At 38.3% G+C, this 17,268-nt stretch overlaps 1 protein-coding gene across 2 annotated transcripts in view; it reads left to right on the top strand.

Moving 5' to 3' along the window:
* RAD54B (RAD54 homolog B) overlaps positions 1 to 17,268 on the top strand; it is a 108,882-nt gene that overhangs the window by 89,705 nt on the left and 1,909 nt on the right. The window contains exons 11-14 of one of the 2 annotated variants that reach the window (XM_001142757.7): positions 4,328 to 4,503; positions 11,067 to 11,328; positions 12,841 to 12,907; positions 13,095 to 13,295. In XM_001142757.7, coding sequence (XP_001142757.1) covers positions 4,328 to 4,503; positions 11,067 to 11,328; positions 12,841 to 12,907; positions 13,095 to 13,295 — 706 coding nt within the window. The remainder of the gene's footprint in view (positions 1 to 4,327; positions 4,504 to 11,066; positions 11,329 to 12,840; positions 12,908 to 13,094; positions 13,296 to 17,268) is intronic. The other variant, XR_010159635.1, reaches the window with a different exon arrangement.

The raw sequence follows: 17,268 nt of genomic DNA, 5'->3' as shown, positions 1-17,268 counted from the left end.
TGAGGAACTGCGTTCCTTTGGAGGAGGAGAGGCGCTCTGCATTTTAGAGTTTCCAGTTTCTCTGTTCTGTTTTTTCCCCATCTTTGTGGTTTTATCTACTTTTGGTCTTTGATGATGGTGATGTACAGATGGGTTTTCGGTGTGGATGTCCTTTCTGTTTGTTAGTTTTCCTTCTAACAGACAGGACCCTCAGCTGCAGGTCTGTTGGAATACCCTGCCGTGTGAGGTGTCAGTGTGCCCCTGCTGGGGGGTGCCTCCCAGTTAGGCTGCTCGGGGGTCAGGGGTCAGGGACCCACTTGAGGAGGCAGTCTGCCCGTTCTCAGATCTCCAGCTGCGTGCTGGGAGAACCACTGCTCTCTTCAAAGCTGTCAGACAGGGACATTTAAGTCTGCAGAGGTTACTGCTGTCTTTTTGTTTGTCTGTGCCCTGCCCCCAGAGGTGGAGCCTATAGAGGCAGGCAGGCCTCCTTGAGCTGTGGTGGGCTCCACCCAGTTCGAGCTTCCCGGCTGCTTTGTTTACCTCAGCAAGCCTGGGCAATGGCGGGCGCCCCTCCCCCAGCCTCGCTGCCGCCTTGCAGTTTGATCTCAGACTGCTGTGCTAGCAATCAGCGAGATTCTGAGGGCGTAGGACCCTCCGAGCCAGGTGTGGGATATAGTCTCGTGGTGCGCCGTTTTTTAAGCTGGTCTGTAACGTGCAATATTCGGGTGGGAGTGACCCGAGTTTTCCAGGTGCGTCCGTCACCCCTTTCTTTGACTCGGAAAGGGAACTCCCTGACCCCTTGCGCTTCCCAGGTGAGGCAATGCCTCGCCCTGCTTCGGCTCGCGCACGGTGCGCACACCCACTGGCCTGTGCCCACTGTCTGGCACTCCCTAGTGAGATGAACCCGGTACCTCAGATGGAAATGCAGAAATCACCGTCTTCTGCATCGCTCACGCTGGGAGCTGTAGACCGGAGCTGTTCCTATTCGGCCATCTTGGCTCCTCCTATTTATTTATTTTTTGAGATGAAGTCTTGTTCTTGTCCCCCAGGCTGGAGTGCAATGGCATGATCTTGGTTCACTGCAACCTCCACCTCCCACGTTCAAGCGATTCTCCTGCCTCAGCCTCCTGAGTAACTGGGATTACAGGCGCCTGCCACCACACCCAGCTAATTTTTGTATTTTTAGTAGAGACGGGGTTTTACCATGTTGGCCAGGCTGGTCTCGAACTCCTGACCTCAGGTGATCTGCCTGCTTCGACCTCCCAAAGTGCTGGGATTACAGGCTTGAGCCACCGCACCTGGCCCTTTTTATTTATTTTTTTAAAAAATATTTATTTTTAAAAAAATAGAGATGGGGTCTCACTCTATTGCCCAGGCTGGTCTCGAACTCCTGAGCTCAAGTGATCCTCCCACCTCAGCCTCCCAAAGTGCTGAGATTACAGGTGTGAGCCACTGCGCCCAGCCGCAACTTAAAAAAAACTGATTCTATATACAGTGATAAAAATCAAACCCTTTGGGCATGAAGCACGGTAAAAATAGCCAAAAATTTCTTCATTAAAAGGAAGACCTTATGATGGCCCAGAGTATACCAGTTAATTTAGAATATGTTTGTACATTCTTGAAGAAAGCAGCAGGGGGCTCTGAGTGTTTCTCCATTGTTGCCATGCAGTCACTAATAATAGGCATAGGATACTTCAAATAGGGTACATAATTTATAGTCTGACATTTATTCAGAAAAGCCTTTTCTCTAACTTCATAGCAAATAAGGATTGATATAAAAGGGCAGAAATGAGCCTTCTACATGTATAAATAACCTTTAAGCAATGGCTTGTAACTATGTTTCTATTGAAACTAAATTGTTTCCCAAGTTCAATTAAGATGTTAGGTCTTTCTTTAGGAAATGTGAGTGGAACGTAACCAGTAACAATATCATAACTCATAATTGAAGTGTACATGGAGTCAGAAGAGATAGTGTCGCGATTAGCTTGAGATGAGAAGTCAAACTGGTAAATCTCTTATGATGGAGATGCTGCATCAGGCTGTCACAGTATAAAGATATTATCTATTGGTCAATTATTAATTAGTGGTACATATTATAATATCCTGGGAAGCTCTTAAAATTACATTAGTCCAGGCCTCAACACATATGGATTAATTCAGAGTTTGTTTGAGAGTAGGACCCAGGCATGCGCATTTTTAAAAAAGCCTTCTCAAGTGATTCTAATACATGTTCTTGGTTAAGAACTTGTGCATTAAGATTGCCCATCTTGGCCAGGGCGGTGGCTCACGCCTATAATCCCAGCACTTTGAGAGGCTGAGGCGGGAGAATTGCTTGAGGCCAAGAGTTCGAGACCAGTCTGGGCAACATAATGAGGCCCTGTCTCTTTAAAAAAAAAGATCACCCATCTCCCTGTACTCTGATTTAATATTCACCAGACACCTTCTGTTAGTGGTTTGACTTTCCCTGGGGACGTTCTTTCATAGGACAGAATGCACGTGCATAGACTGATTGGTCTAAATAGGCAGGTCTCATAGGTCAATACATTTTCATTCTGACTTATTCAGTCTCTTAATTTGGTTAATATGAATAATTTCCCTAGAGCTTAAGCATATTCAAGTTTCTGAAGATGAAAAACTGTATACTAGACCCTGGGCCTGTGGTCCTTTGATGATCTTTCCAAGTTGTAGGCAGAGCTAACCTAAAGCAGCCAGCAGCTACTTCTTTCTCCTCACGTCCCAGTGATAGAAATATTTTAGAGTTCCTAGTATTTTTAAACAAATGACTACACCTAAATATTGCTGTATTTTGACAGTAAGCCAAATTAAAATTAGTACTCTGTGCCCAGCATTTTTATACATTTCACATAGGATTCACTGCCCTTAAAGTGTTTCTAGTATTACTAAAGAGGGGGTGCAACACACAGGAAAACATTTGTGAAGTATAAAAAAAAGTCATTTGATCTTAAACAATCCTGGGGTTAGGGGGGCTGACCCCTGTGTGTGCTGTTGAAAATCCCTTTATAACTTGTATGACTTTTGACTCCCCCAAAACTGAACTACGAATAGCCTACTGTTGACCAGAAGCCTTACCAGTAGCATTAAGTCAGTTCACACATATTTTGTATATTATATACTGTATTTTTACACTAAAGTATGCTATAAAAAGAAAATGTTATTAAGAAAAGAATGAAGAAGAGAAAATATATTTATTATTCAGTAAGTGGAAGTAGATCCTCACAAAGCTCTTCACATTGAGTAGGCTAAGAGGAGAGGAGGCAGAGGAGGGGTTGGCCTTGCTGTATCAGGGGTGGTGGCAGAGATGGGAGAAAATCTGCATATAAGTAATTCAAACCCATGTGTTCAAGGGTCAACTGCGTATCATTAACTGCTCAATTAGATAAAGTCAAAGCTGAAATGTACTGTGTAACCATAAAGGTTAAAACTCAGTGCAAACAAACGCTATGAATAATCAGGTATAATTTGCACTGGGTCCTCAAGTATTTATAGGATTGGGATAATTGAGCAGCAGAATAAAAAAGTATCCCAGACAAGGGGTTTAGGTTGAACAAAGTTTCAAAAACAGTGATAAATCTGGTAAATATGGGAGAGAGTTAAGAGACCTGCCAATCCTAGGAATTTAACCAAAAAAGTGATGTCATGAATACCTCTGATCTCTAGTTATATGTTCACATATCAGCTAGGCAGTTTTGGAGGGGGAATTTCAGAGGTGCTGATAATCACCTTGGAATAAATTTATTCTACAACTATTGGTGAAATAAAAAGTATTGTTGTAAGTAAGAATAAATTTCTCTGTTAATTTATTGGTGAAATTCTTCCTTCTTACAGAAGAAACTGGTAAGATTAAGTAAACGATAGTGCTTGTTTTTGGATGTAAAGGTGTTGTATGAAGCCCACAATTCAGTAGAGAATACTAATAGGGAGGGAAGGAGAGAGGAAAAGAGAAAAAGATGTATCAAAGATGCAAAATGTTAGGGTTTTGGAGAGGATGGATTTTGTATCACCATTTGCCCTTTATTTCCCTCTCCTTTCTTTGTCTGCTCCTACTTCCTGTAGTTACATGTGGGAAATATTAATACTACACTTGCAGGGTGAAGGTAGCAGGCATCATGAGACTGCGTTAGAACTGCTCTGTAACTAACTCAGTAGAATGCATGTTACTTTTTTAAAAAATGATCAAATCATGACCTATAAAGATTTACCTAACAGTTTCTTGGACTTTTCAGATAGCTGTTAATCTTCACCTTTTTCCTGCCATAATTTTAGCATTTTCCCCTCCTAACTAAAAAAACAAACATGAGCCAGCATTAACAATCATCATTTTGAATAGGAAAAGGAATGTAGCTCAACTTGTGATAAAAATGAAGAAAAGAGTCTATACAAAGGCTTGCTAAGCGTGTTTCCTGCTGACTACAACCCTCTCCTGTTTACTGAAAAGGAGTCAGGAAAACTACAGGTGTTGTCCAAGCTCTTAGCGGTTATCCACGAACTTCGACCTACTGAAAAGTAAGATCGATTTAACAAACTTATAAGTGCTCATAGTTTTAGTTTGCACTATTTCTTTACTTCCTACTTCCCTTTTAAAATAAGAAAACATTAAAAATAAGTTGTTTTCTTCTTTGGGAATATGGTTAGCTTCTAGTATTTCATAAACTTGTAATTAACAATGTATCTGTAAGTTTTAAGAAAAACTAAACATATGTATACTTTTAAAAACCTAGTGATATTTTCTGATATATAATGCTTGTTTCTCAATTTTCTTCAGAATCCTTTCTTCTTTTACTCTTTCTTAAATACTGATACACCTTAGGATTTTCTCTTTAACTTTCTCACTCTTAACACACTTCCTGAGTGCTATACTCCCTGTACTTTCAACTATTGCACACACAAATGCACACACACACACACACACACACAACCATACCATGTGGTCCAGTGTGTGTGTGTGATGACTATATATATTTTATATCTTCTTGGATACCAAACACATATAATATTGAAACAAATTTATATCTCTAGTTCAGTCCTCTCTTCTAATTTCTACATCTTTATTTTTAAGTGTTGAATGGACATCTAAATCTATCTTGATGTCCTATAGTACTTCAAACTTCCCAGGTCCAAAACCATGTGACAAAACCATCATTTTGTTATTGTAAGCCTCATCTTGTCCCATTATTCCTTGGTACCATAATGCAAGCAAAAACCCTGGAAATTATTATAGACTCACTTTTCTTCTTTATTTATCCCACAGTGTCAGTCACTAAATTCTATTGATTTTATTTTTTAATTTCAAGCATCCATCCTCATTTTTCTGGTACCAAGATTTTTGTTTTGATTCTTAAAATTACTGATTTGGGTTATGATGGTCTCTTATAAGCTACTTCCCTCTTACTTTCAGCCCCCTGACATACTCAACATTGCCCTGAATTATATTTCTAAAATATAAATATGAACTTGTCACTCCTTTTCTTAAAAAATCATTTGAAGACTCCCACTTGTCTTCCAGAAATTTCTAAATTCTTTAGCACATTAGGCAGGACTCTTCATGACTTGGTTAATGCCTCCTTTTCCAGCCTCATCTCTCATCACTCCTTCACACATACCATGTGGTTCAGTCATACCAAACCACCTGCAGAGCCTGTAATTTGCCCCACTTCTGCTCTGCTCTTACATGTTGCAGGTTTCTGTGCCTGGCTTACCTCTGCTTCTCATTCTTCTGGCCAACTTTTTCTCTTTGTTAAGCCTCAGCTCAACAGACCAAGTGCAATTGTTTATACCTATAATCCCAGCACTCTGGGAGACCAAGGTGGGAGGATTGCTTGAGGCCAGGCATTGGAGGCCAGCCTAGGTGATAGAGTGAGACCCCTTTTCTACAAAATAACAACAACAACAACAACAACAACAAGACTCAGCTCTCATGCTTTCTCCTATCTCAGATTGAGTTAGACTCCCCTCCTCTGTACTCCATAGCATCCTGTACCTACCTCTAATGGAGCTCTTCTCACATGTTTTATTAGATAATATTTGATATGTGCAAAAGGGCATGTGAGATGTATATATGCAGATTGTGACCCAGTTTAAGAGTGCAAACTTTCACTTTAGCTTCTATTTATATCTTATTATCTTTTTTTTTTTTAACTGGACTTTTTTTTTTCTCTGAAGGGTGGGCAGGATAGGTGGCTATTATTGGACAAAGGATAATGAGTGAAAAGAGTTTTGGAAGAAATGAGAAGAGATACAATTTGAATATAGATGTGAGAATTTATCTTTGAGGATGTCATAGGGGAAAGTTTCCCTCTTGTGGCAAGAAGGAAGAAAGGAATGAAGAAAAATATAATGATTAAGAAAAATAAAAATAATATTTGGCGATTGAAGTTGGGGTGGTCTTTTCTCTTTATCTTGAGATAGGGTCTCACTCTGGGGCACAGGCTGGAGTGCAGTGGTGTGACCTCAGCCCACTGCAGCCTTGACCTCCCAGGCCCAAGTGATCCTCCCACTTCAGCTTCCCATGTAGCTGGGATTACAGGAATGTGCTATCAAGCCCTGCTAATTTTTGTATTTTTGTAGAGACGGTGTTTCACCATGTTGCCCAGGCTGGTCTCTTAACTCCTGAGTTCAAGCAATCTGCGTACCTCAGCCTCCCAAAGTGTTGGGATTATAGGTGTGATGGTCATTTTGACTCCTTGTGGGTCCTTAAGAAACCTAAACCCTGCCATGTTGCATTGAAGGAGAAGCTACACTTTCATAAGTGGCACAGGCTGGGTCTTTGTTCTGTTGCTTCACATTATCTGAAGAGATTGCCTTTTCTTTAAAAAAAATTGTGGTAATATAGACATAACATAGAGTTACCATTTTAACCATTTTTTTATGTGTAATTCTGTAGTGTTAAGTACATTCACATCCTGGTGCAACCAATGTTCAGAACTCTTTGCATCTTGCAAACGAAACTGAAATACTATATCTATTAAACACCAACTCCTTATTTTCCCCTCCCTTAACACCTGGACTACCCTTCTACTCTCTGACTCTGACTATTCCAGATACCTCATATAAATGGAATCATATAGTTTTTTTTTCTTTATGTTACTGACCAATGTCACTTAACATAATGTCCTCCAGGTTTATCCATGTTGTAGCATGTGTCAGAATTTCCTTCCTTTTTAAGGCTAAACAATATTCCATTGTATGTATATACCACATTTTGTTTATCCATTCATCTATTGATGAACACTTGGGTTGTCTCTACTTTTTGGCTCTTGTGAATAATGTTGCTGTGAACATCGGTGTGCAAATAACTTTTCAAAACCCTGCTTTGAATTCTTTTTTTTTAATTTATAGATATATTTTTATTATATTCTAAGTTCTAGGGTACATGTGCACAATGTGCAGGTTTGTTACATATGTATACATGTGCCATGGTGGTGTGCTGCACCCATTAAATTCTTTTGGATATAAATCCAGAAGTGGAATTGTTGGGTCATATGGTAATTCATTTTTAATATTTTGAAGTACTGCCATACTGTTTTTCATAGAGGACTGCACCATTTTCATTTCCACCAACAGTGCACAGGGTTCAAATTGCTCTATCTCCTTACCAACTTTGTTACTTTCTATTTTTTTGATAATAGTCATCCTAGTGGGTGGGAGGTGGGATATCATTGTAGTTTTGATTTGCATTTCTCTAATGATTAGTGATATCGAGCACCTTTTAATGTGCTTTTTGGCTATCTTATCCTTGGGAATCCCCATCTTATCCTCGGGAATACATTCCAAGACCAGGAATGGATGCCTGAAACCACAGATACTACCAAGCCCTATATGGATTTTTTTTTCATGTATATTCATACCAGTGATAAAGTTATAAATTCGGCACAGTAAGAGATTAACAACAATAACTAATAATAGAACAATCATAACAGTATACTGTAGCGAAAGTTATGTGAATGTGCATTCTCTCTTTCTCAAAATACCTTACTGTGTGTAATATTTTTGAACCGAGGTTGACCGCAGGTAACTGAAACAGTGGAAAGCAGATCTGCAGATAATGGGGTACCACTGTGGTCTCTAGGTGCCTCTGTATTTTCTTTGTCTTTCCTCTGTGAGTCCTCTGTCTTCCTGCTACAATTTGAACTGATCTCTAATCTTGCTACATAGCTGTCATCCTGGGGCTTTTTTTTTTTTTTTTTTTTTTGAGATGGAGTCTCGCTCTGTTGCCCAAGCTGGAGTGCAGTGGCGTGATCTCAGCTCACTCCAACCTCTGCTTCCTGAGTTCAAGCGATTCTCGTGCTTTGGCCTCCCGAGTAGCTGAGATTACAGGCGGATGCTAATTTTTTTATTTTTAGTAGAGATGGAGTTTCACCATGTTGCCCAGGTTGGTCTCAAACTCCTGACCTCACGTGACCCACCCCCCTTGGCCTCCCGAAGTGCTGGGATTACAGGCGTGAGCCACAGTGCTCGGCATCCTGGGACTTTTAAAAAGCCATCACCTATGCATAATTCCGTTTTCACACTGCTATAAAGAAATACCTGAGACTGGGTAATTTATAAAGGAAAGAGGTTTAATTGACTCACAGTTCCACATGGCTGGGAAGGCCTCAGGAAACTTATAATCATGGCAGAAGGCAAAGGGGAAGCAAAGACCTTCTTCACAGAGTAGCAGGAAAGAGAGAGCTAGCAAGAGCAGGGAAAACTGCCTTATAAAACCAGCAGATCTCGTGAGAACTCACTCCCTATCATGAGAACAGCATGCAGGAAACCGCCCCCATGATTTAGTCACCTCCCACCTGGTCCCTCCCTGAACAAATGGGGATTCTGGAGATTGTAATTCGAGATGAGATTTGGGTGGAGACACAGAGCCAAATCATATTAACTTATAAATTCATTTTTTTCCTCTTCTGTGTTGGATTTTCTGTTTTCTGAATTTCACATTTTGCTGGAGCACATCTCACAGTAGTTTCCTAAGAAAGATGGGAGATTAATCTTTTTGACTTCTTGTACATCTGAAACTGTCTTTATTCTACACTAGCACTTGACTGACAACTTCCCTTGTCATAAACTTCTAGATCAAAATAGTATTCCCCTAGAATTTTGAAGACATTGCTTTACATGTTGTTTTCTAGTTTTTAGTTGCTTTTGAGAAGTCTGATGATTTTCAAATTTCGATTCATTTGCATATGACCTATTTTTCTTCATCAAAAATTGATCAACTTTTATTCATTCTTCATACTTTGAGTTATAATCTTGATATACCTTAATATGAGTCCTCATTAATTGAGCTGGGAACTTTTTAGTAGGTCCTTTTTATCTGAAGACTCCATGTCTGGGAGATATCCTTTCTCGCTCTTTTTTTTTTTTTTTGAGAGGGAGTCTTGCTCTGTCGCCCAGGCTGGAGTGCAGTGGCGCGATCTCGGCTCACTGCAAGCTCCGCCTCCCAGGTTCACGCCGTTCTCCTGCTTCAGCCTCCGGAGTAGCTGGGACTGCAGGCGCCCACCACCATGCCCGACTAATTTTTTTGTATTTTTAGTAGAGACGGGGTTTCACCGTGTTAGCCAGGATGGTCTCTATCTTCTGACCTTGTGATCCGCCCACCTCGGCCTCCTGAAGTGCTGGGATTACAGGCTTGAGCCACCGCGCCCGGCCTTTCTCTTAAAACAATTTCTTGTTTTCTTTGGAATTCCTGTCAGTCAGATATTGAACCTCATGAATTGATTCTCTAATTCTTTTTTTTCTCTCCTATTGGTCATCACTTTTTCTTCTTAATGTATTTCCTGTCAAACTCTCGTACTATTATCTTCCAGCTCTCCTGTTAAAACTTTGTCTTATCATTTTACATTTCTAAGATATTTTTCTAATTCTTGATTGTTCCTTTTGAAAAATTGCATCCTCTTCCATTGAAGGATAGATAGCTCTTGTTTGAGGACATAAATTATTTTCGGAAAGTTTTCTTCTGTTTTTTTTCATTGCTTTGTTTAATTCAGGTTTGTTTATTTTGATTTTTCCTTTTCATGTTGAAGCTCACTTCAAATAGCTGGTGTTCCCTGGTGTCCACAGTTAAGGTGAAGCAGTAAAACATTAATTGAACACTATATGGATAGGCAGGGCTCGTTGACTAATAACCATCATTGGGTAATCAGGCAGCAAGCTAGCTTTTAAATTTGGGGACTCCCTATCTGTGGATCTTTTCTGGGGAATCATTTAAGTCTTTCCATAGATGAATCCTTTAGTAGTATCTTCCTTGGGTTGGCATATGGGGTGCCTGGCTGCTGGTATTCTAGTAGTTGGCAGGAAAAGGGTAGAGGGATCTTATTCAGTATCTAGACTTTCATTAACACATTTTTTTTTTTTTTTTTAAAGACAGGGCCTTGCTCTATTGTCCAGGCTGGACTGAAACTCTTGGATTCAAGTTATCTTCCTGTTTCAGCCTCCTGAGTAGCAGGGGCTACAGGCATAAGCCACTACATTGGCTCTCCTGCCTTCTACAGTCAGTTCCCTGGTCTAACTTTCTTTGGTTTATTTTCTCCAGATAATAAATACTTTATTTGAGAAAGAAAAGTCAACTGATCACATGGGAGCAGGGCCTGGGTTCTACGTACCAGTGTTGTAATAGTTCCAGTCTAAATTCCTTCCTTCTCAGGTACCTTAGCAAGATTCTGTGGTGCAAATGAACTTTCATTTGTTTCTTACTGGAATCTCCCTCTTTGGGCATGTAGGCATCACCTTATGTATACTCCTAAGCAGGTGACTGCTTCACTATGGTTTTTGTTTTCAAATATCTTCAGAGTTAGTTTCTGTTCATTTTTGTATTTTGCTCATTCTCTTGCTGTTTTTAGAGTGAACCTCAGAGAGATGAAGAAGGCAGAAAGGTCTTTGCCGCACTATCTTAAAACTGGAAGTTTAGATATTGACTTTAAAATGGAATATGCAGGAATGCCTATGTTTTAATTGTACAAGGTCATTGTTGCATGTTCTCTCAATGTCAGTGATAATATTATTGTGGTATTTTCTTTCAACTAAGAAAATCTAATGCTGCCTTTAAATTTATCTAAAGAATCTTTCTTTTTGATTGACAGGGTGGTGTTGGTATCCAACTATACACAAACCTTGAACATTTTACAAGAAGTATGTAAGCGTCATGGATATGCTTATACAAGACTTGATGGACAAACACCAATCTCTCAAAGGCAGCAGATTGTTGATGGCTTTAACAGTCAACACTCTTCTTTTTTTATTTTTTTGTTAAGTTCAAAAGCTGGTGGTGTAGGACTTAACCTCATTGGAGGATCTCACTTAATTCTCTATGACATTGATTGGAATCCAGCCACTGATATTCAGGTAGGTATATTTATGCATTAAATAGATATTATTGAATGCCTGAGGATACAATGCCTATTGAGGATACAAAGATGATGATGATATATAATATCCACTGCATAAAGAGCCCTTATTTTGCATGAGGCACTCTCCTAAGTGCTTTCCATCTGTTTAATCCTCCTAACAAGCCTACAAGGATGGATATTAGTAGTCCCATTTTACAGATGAAGATATAGAAGCTTGTTCTAGATCCCACAGCTTGTAAGATGCAGAGCCAGGATTCAGACCTAAACCTGTATGTCTCCAGGTTCTAGTTTACTGCAGAGTTGGGCCTTTAGGATGTTCATGACCATTAGGTGAAGACAATAAAGTTACAGATGCTATGATTAGTGTTTATGCAGGCTACAGTAAGGGTATAAAAGTAACATATTTAGGAAAATATTTGAGAAGCCTTTGGTTTTCTTTAGAGTACAGCCCATCTTTTTGTATCTTGAGTTTTCTACCTGTAGGTTTGCACCTCAGTTGGTATGTGCATTGGGGGATCCCAAGACAACCCTCAGGTTTAATGATTCACTAGGAGGACTCAACTGAGAAAAGCAGCTATACTCACAGTTATGTTACATTATAGTAAAGAATACTCAAAGCGGTAAGGAAAAGGTACTGAGTCCAGGGCAGAGTCCAAGAGAGACCAGGCACAAGCTTCCAGTTGTTCTCTGCCAGTGGAGTTTTATGGACAACACTTAATTCTGTCGGCATTGGTGAGTGACAGTGCATATAGAATACTGTCCACCAGGGAAGTTCATCCACGTCTTGGTGTCCAGAATTTTGTTTGGAGTCAGTTCTGTAGTCATGGAACACCTGCATGACTGACCTTAGTTAATCAGTCTTTAGCCTCCAGAAATCAAACTACATGATCCAAGGCCCCACCATATAACATTGTTAGCATAAACTATCTGGTGTGGCCCAAGGCTTCTGGTAAACAGACACTCATATCAGGCAGGACATTCCAAAGGCCTAGAGATGATCTCTTAGAAGTTGGTTGAAGGCCAGATTTTTATTTGAAATGTGCAGGGTTTGAACATCAACACTTTAATGCACAGTGTCATTGATAAATCTTTTAACCACAGGGATCCACCTAGAGCCTTAGCTGATTACATGTATCCTAGGTAGTTCTCAGGGGCAAATCTTCAGCTATTTGGACTGAGAATGAACCTCCAAGCCCATGCTACACTTGGTTCTTTCCATTCTTGCTGTCCATACTCACTGTCCCATTGATGAAGATCTATTCTCTCACTCTTGCATGATACTCTTGTAGTTATTTTACAGTACCATAGTAAGTGTTCACTCATCCCTTTCTTTCTGCCAAGAAAAAGCTATGAAGTAGGGCATGCTTCACACACCTGAGATTTGTTTTTTGAAGCTGTATGTAAAATATAGAATTCCGAATTTTAAAACATATTTCTGCAAATTGCATATGTGGAAGGGGCCATTAGTTTCTCCTGTACTCTCAGAATTCTCACTTATTTTCTATAGGCAATGTCTAGAGTATGGAGAGATGGTCAGAAATATCCTGTACATATTTACAGACTCCTAACTACAGGTAACAACCCTTCAGTGTGACAAAAATGTATACTCTTTGAATAATTAAAATTATTTTTTGTTAGCCTGTGCTTCAGTGTCAGGAATATATTGTTATTTTGTTAACTAGTATGTTACTAAACATTATACCCAACAAAAATAATGAACATAAAGATCTGAAGGAAATCTAATTTATGTTTTCTCTTTAGGTACAATAGAAGAAAAGATCTATCAAAGGCAGATCAGTAAGCAAGGTCTTTGTGGGGCAGTTGTCGACCTCACCAAGACATCTGAACATATTCAGTTTTCAGTAGAAGAACTTAAAAATTTGTTCACATTACATGAAAGTTCAGATTGTGTTACTCATGATCTGCTTGACTGTGAGTGCACAGGAGAAGAAGTTCATACAGGTTAGTTATATTTTAATTCTGTTACTATGTAGTAAAGTTAATTTATTTCTCGTTAGCAGTTGAAAATATTTAAAGAATAACTTTATAATATTTACCATTTGCGTATGTTAGTTTTATTTTTTTCTCAGCTCATAGGGCAGCTGCCAGATAGAGATATTTGAGAAAATATTCAGTAGAATCTTATTCTCTGAATTTTAGCTTTTTATTTCTGAATCACTTGTGAAAAATTGAACTTACTTAGGAAAATCTTTCAAGTCCTGGTGTAATGGCTTTGGAGTTAGAGTTTTTTTTTTTTTCCAAGACAGGGTCTGGCTCTGTTGCTCTGTTGCCCAGGCTGGAGTGCAGTGGCGCAATCATGGCTCACTGCAACCTCCGCCTCCTGGGTTCAAGCAGTCTTCCAGCTTCAGCCTCCTGAGTAGCTGGGACTACAGGTGTGCACCACCATACCTGGCTAATTTTTGTATTTTTTGTAGAGACGAGATTTCTTCATGTTGCCCACACTGGTCTCGAACTCCTGGGCTCCAGCGATCTGCCTGCCTCAGCCTCTCAAAGTGCTGGGATTACAGGTGTGAGCCACCGCATCCAGCCAGAAAAATGGTTTTAATCCCTATTTCTCTTTCACAAAAAAACATACAGTTGACAGAATAATCCTGTTGTTTATGTTGTACAGAATTTATTCATAATGGGGTCATATTTTCTGAGGCACTTAGAAGCATAGGTCACCATACTTCTCAGTACTTGATGTAAGTGCTAGTGCTGCTTAAGTAAAGCTGAAAATTTACCCTCCAGAATAGACACCATTCAAAAAGGAACTAGATCAGGAGTAGGACTTGAGCAATCAATGTCTAGTAGCTGAAAGTTACTTGATGAATTATATTAAGATAGGTTGAAGAAGTTAGACTATATAAGACTGAGATGGAAGAATTTAGATTTTATATAAACATAAATATATTTTATATAAATGTTTCTCTTCTATGGAAATGTTTCTTTATATAAATGTTTCTCTTTAGGTACAATAGAAGCTTATTAGTTTATTAGTTATTTGTCATATAAATTATATATGATTATATTTATTAGTTATATGTCATATATAAATATATAACTAATAACTAAATATAATAAATATAATCATGCACAATATATAATTATAACAATATATAATATTTATGGTAGTTAAAATATGTATATATTTTTATTTTTTAGTGGGTAGAATTTAAACTTCATAGAAATGTTTTCAGATTTTCTCTTTCTTCATAGCCATTTTGGTAATTAAAAATATTAATTAACACTTTATCCTCCCTATTAAATTTTTTCCTGTTTTAATAATTTCTCTTCTTTTCTCCTTTTTCCTTGTATTTACTCTAATGTTCTTTTTCTAATATTTAAGTTTAATACTTAGCTTAATGATTTTTCAGTCTTCTTTTCAAAGAAGTGGATATTTAAGACTATACATTTTCCTCTAAGCTGCCCATAATTTTGATATACAGTCTTTCATTATTCAGTTCTAAATATTTTGTTTTTTCATTATGATTTCTTCTTTGTCTCATGAGTTATTTAAAAGTATGTTTTAAAATGTATTTTAGTTTTTGTTACTGAACTCTGGCTAATGCTCTGTAGTCAGAAATAGAACTACATGATATGGATTCTTTGGTAATTATAGAGACTTGGGGTATGGTCTAGTGTGTGGTCATTTTTTGTAAATGTTTGTTTTGTGCATGGAAATCATGTATATCTTCTTAATTGCCTAGTGCAGAATTCTGTCATATTAGCCAGATTTTGTTATGTAATCCATTTTTTCTTTTATAGATTTCAAAAATGACTAATTTAACTTTTGAATCGGTAATATATTTACATGACTCAATTATTTAAAAATATAAAATGTACATGGTGAAAACTCTTCCTCCTACTCTACCTCCTACTCTACCTCCTACTCTACCCTTATCTCCCTAATTTCTAGCCTTCTACATCAAAAGAAACCACCACTATTAGTTTTTTTGTGTATCCTTCCAGATATATATGTATGCATATATAAGCCACTCTAGATATATATTCTTGCCCAGTTTTCCTCCCAATAAATTATAGCATATTATATTTCTGTACCTTTTTCACTCAGTAGCGTATCTTGAGATCTTTCTGTATTGTTACAGAGTTTCCTCATTCTTTTTCTTCCTCAGCTGTATAATCTTCCAGTGTACAGATATATCATAATTTATCCCCCACTATATTAGTCTGTTTTCACGCTGCTAATAAAGGCATACCTGAGACTGGGCAATTTACAAAAAAAAGAAGTTTAATTAGGCTCACAGTTCCACATAGCTGGGGAGGCCTCACATTAATGGCAGAAGGCAAGGAGGAGCAAATCAGATCTTACATGGATGGTGGCAGGCAAAAAGAGAGCTTGTGCAGGGCAATTCCCATTTTTAAAACCATCAGATCTCGTGAGACCCATTCATTATCACAAGAACAGCACAGGAAAGACCTGCCCCCATGATTCAATCATCTCCCACTGGGTCCTTCCCACAACACGTGGGAAATATGGGAGCTACAAGATGAGATTTGGGTGGGGATACTGCCAAACCATATCATCCATAGATGTACAATTAGGTTATTTCCCATAAGTGTGTATTTTATTCATGTATCATTTTGAATATCTTCAAGTATACCTATAAGGTAAATTTTTAGTATTGCTGAGTCAGAGAATGTGTACATTTGTAATTTTGATAGATATTGCCAAAATGCCCTTTGTTGGATGTTGTGTCAATTTACACACTCCCAGAAATACACTAGAATGTCTATTTTCCCATAGCCTTGCCAGTTTAGTGGATTATCAAATGTTTGTATATTTGCCAATCTGATAGTAAGAAAATAATATATTGGTATAGTTTTAATTTGCTATTCTCTTATTACGAATGAAGTTGAGCATTTTCCTAAGTTTAAAAACCATAGTTCTTTATGTGAACCATCTCTTCATATTGTTTGCCCATTTAAAACATTAACAACCTAATTTTTTGTTAGATATATCTATTATTCAAATAAATATATTAAAATATGAAACTGTGTCAGTGGATTAGAGAAAATTGTTATTTTGTCATTTTCTGCTTCATATATTTTATATCTTCCTTGTGAAATATTTTTTTCATTATGGTTTCTCTATTTTATTGTTATGTAGTGATCGCCTTATCCCGAATGCCTTTTGCTTTCATTTTGTCTTAACATATTACACTAGTTTTCTTATCATTAGGGTTTGTCTGGTCTATCTTTTCCCATCTGTTTACCTTAAATTTCTCTGTGTTCTTATGTTTTAGGTATCTCTTGTCAATAGCATAAAGCTGGATTTTATTTTTTGTCCAGTCTAATATTTTGTTTCAGCGAGAACATTTAGTTTGTTTGCATTTATAATTATTAAGGTATTTTTATTTATTTCTACTGTCTTTTCATTTTTTAATGAGGGCCTAATACTGGCTAACTCTTAGTTAGCCAGAGGTTTTTTGGTTAGTACTTTGCAGGTATTATTCTATTGTCTTCTAATTTTGGAAGCAATCTTGTCATCTCTTTTCTTTTTTTTTTTTTTGAGACGGAGTCTTACTCTGTCACCCAGGCTAGTGTGCAGTGGCGCTATCTCGGCTCACTGCCAGCTCCGCCTCCCGGGTTAACGCCATTCTCCTGCCTCAGCCTCCTGAGTAGCTGGGACTACAGGCGCCTGCCACCACGTCTGGCTAATTTTTTGCGTTTTTAGTAGAGACGGGGTTACACTGTGTTAGCCAGGATGGTCTCGATCACCTGACCTCGTGATCTGCCCGCCTTGGCCTCCCGAAGTGCTGGGATTACAGGCGTGAGCCACTGCGCCCGGCCTTGTCATCTCTTTTCTTAAAACCTCAATGATTATGAACACTGACAAGAATTTGATGATATTAAGGAATGACTTGAGGCTTTTCTTTTAGGTGTGATAAAATTTCAAAGAAGTGTTTATCTT

Source organism: Pan troglodytes, chromosome 7 (genome assembly GCF_028858775.2).
Source record: "Pan troglodytes isolate AG18354 chromosome 7, NHGRI_mPanTro3-v2.0_pri, whole genome shotgun sequence".
Classification (NCBI taxonomy): domain Eukaryota; kingdom Metazoa; phylum Chordata; class Mammalia; order Primates; family Hominidae; genus Pan; species Pan troglodytes.
The sequence above is the reverse complement of the archived record's forward strand: the minus strand, read 5'-3'. Positions and strand labels throughout refer to the sequence as shown.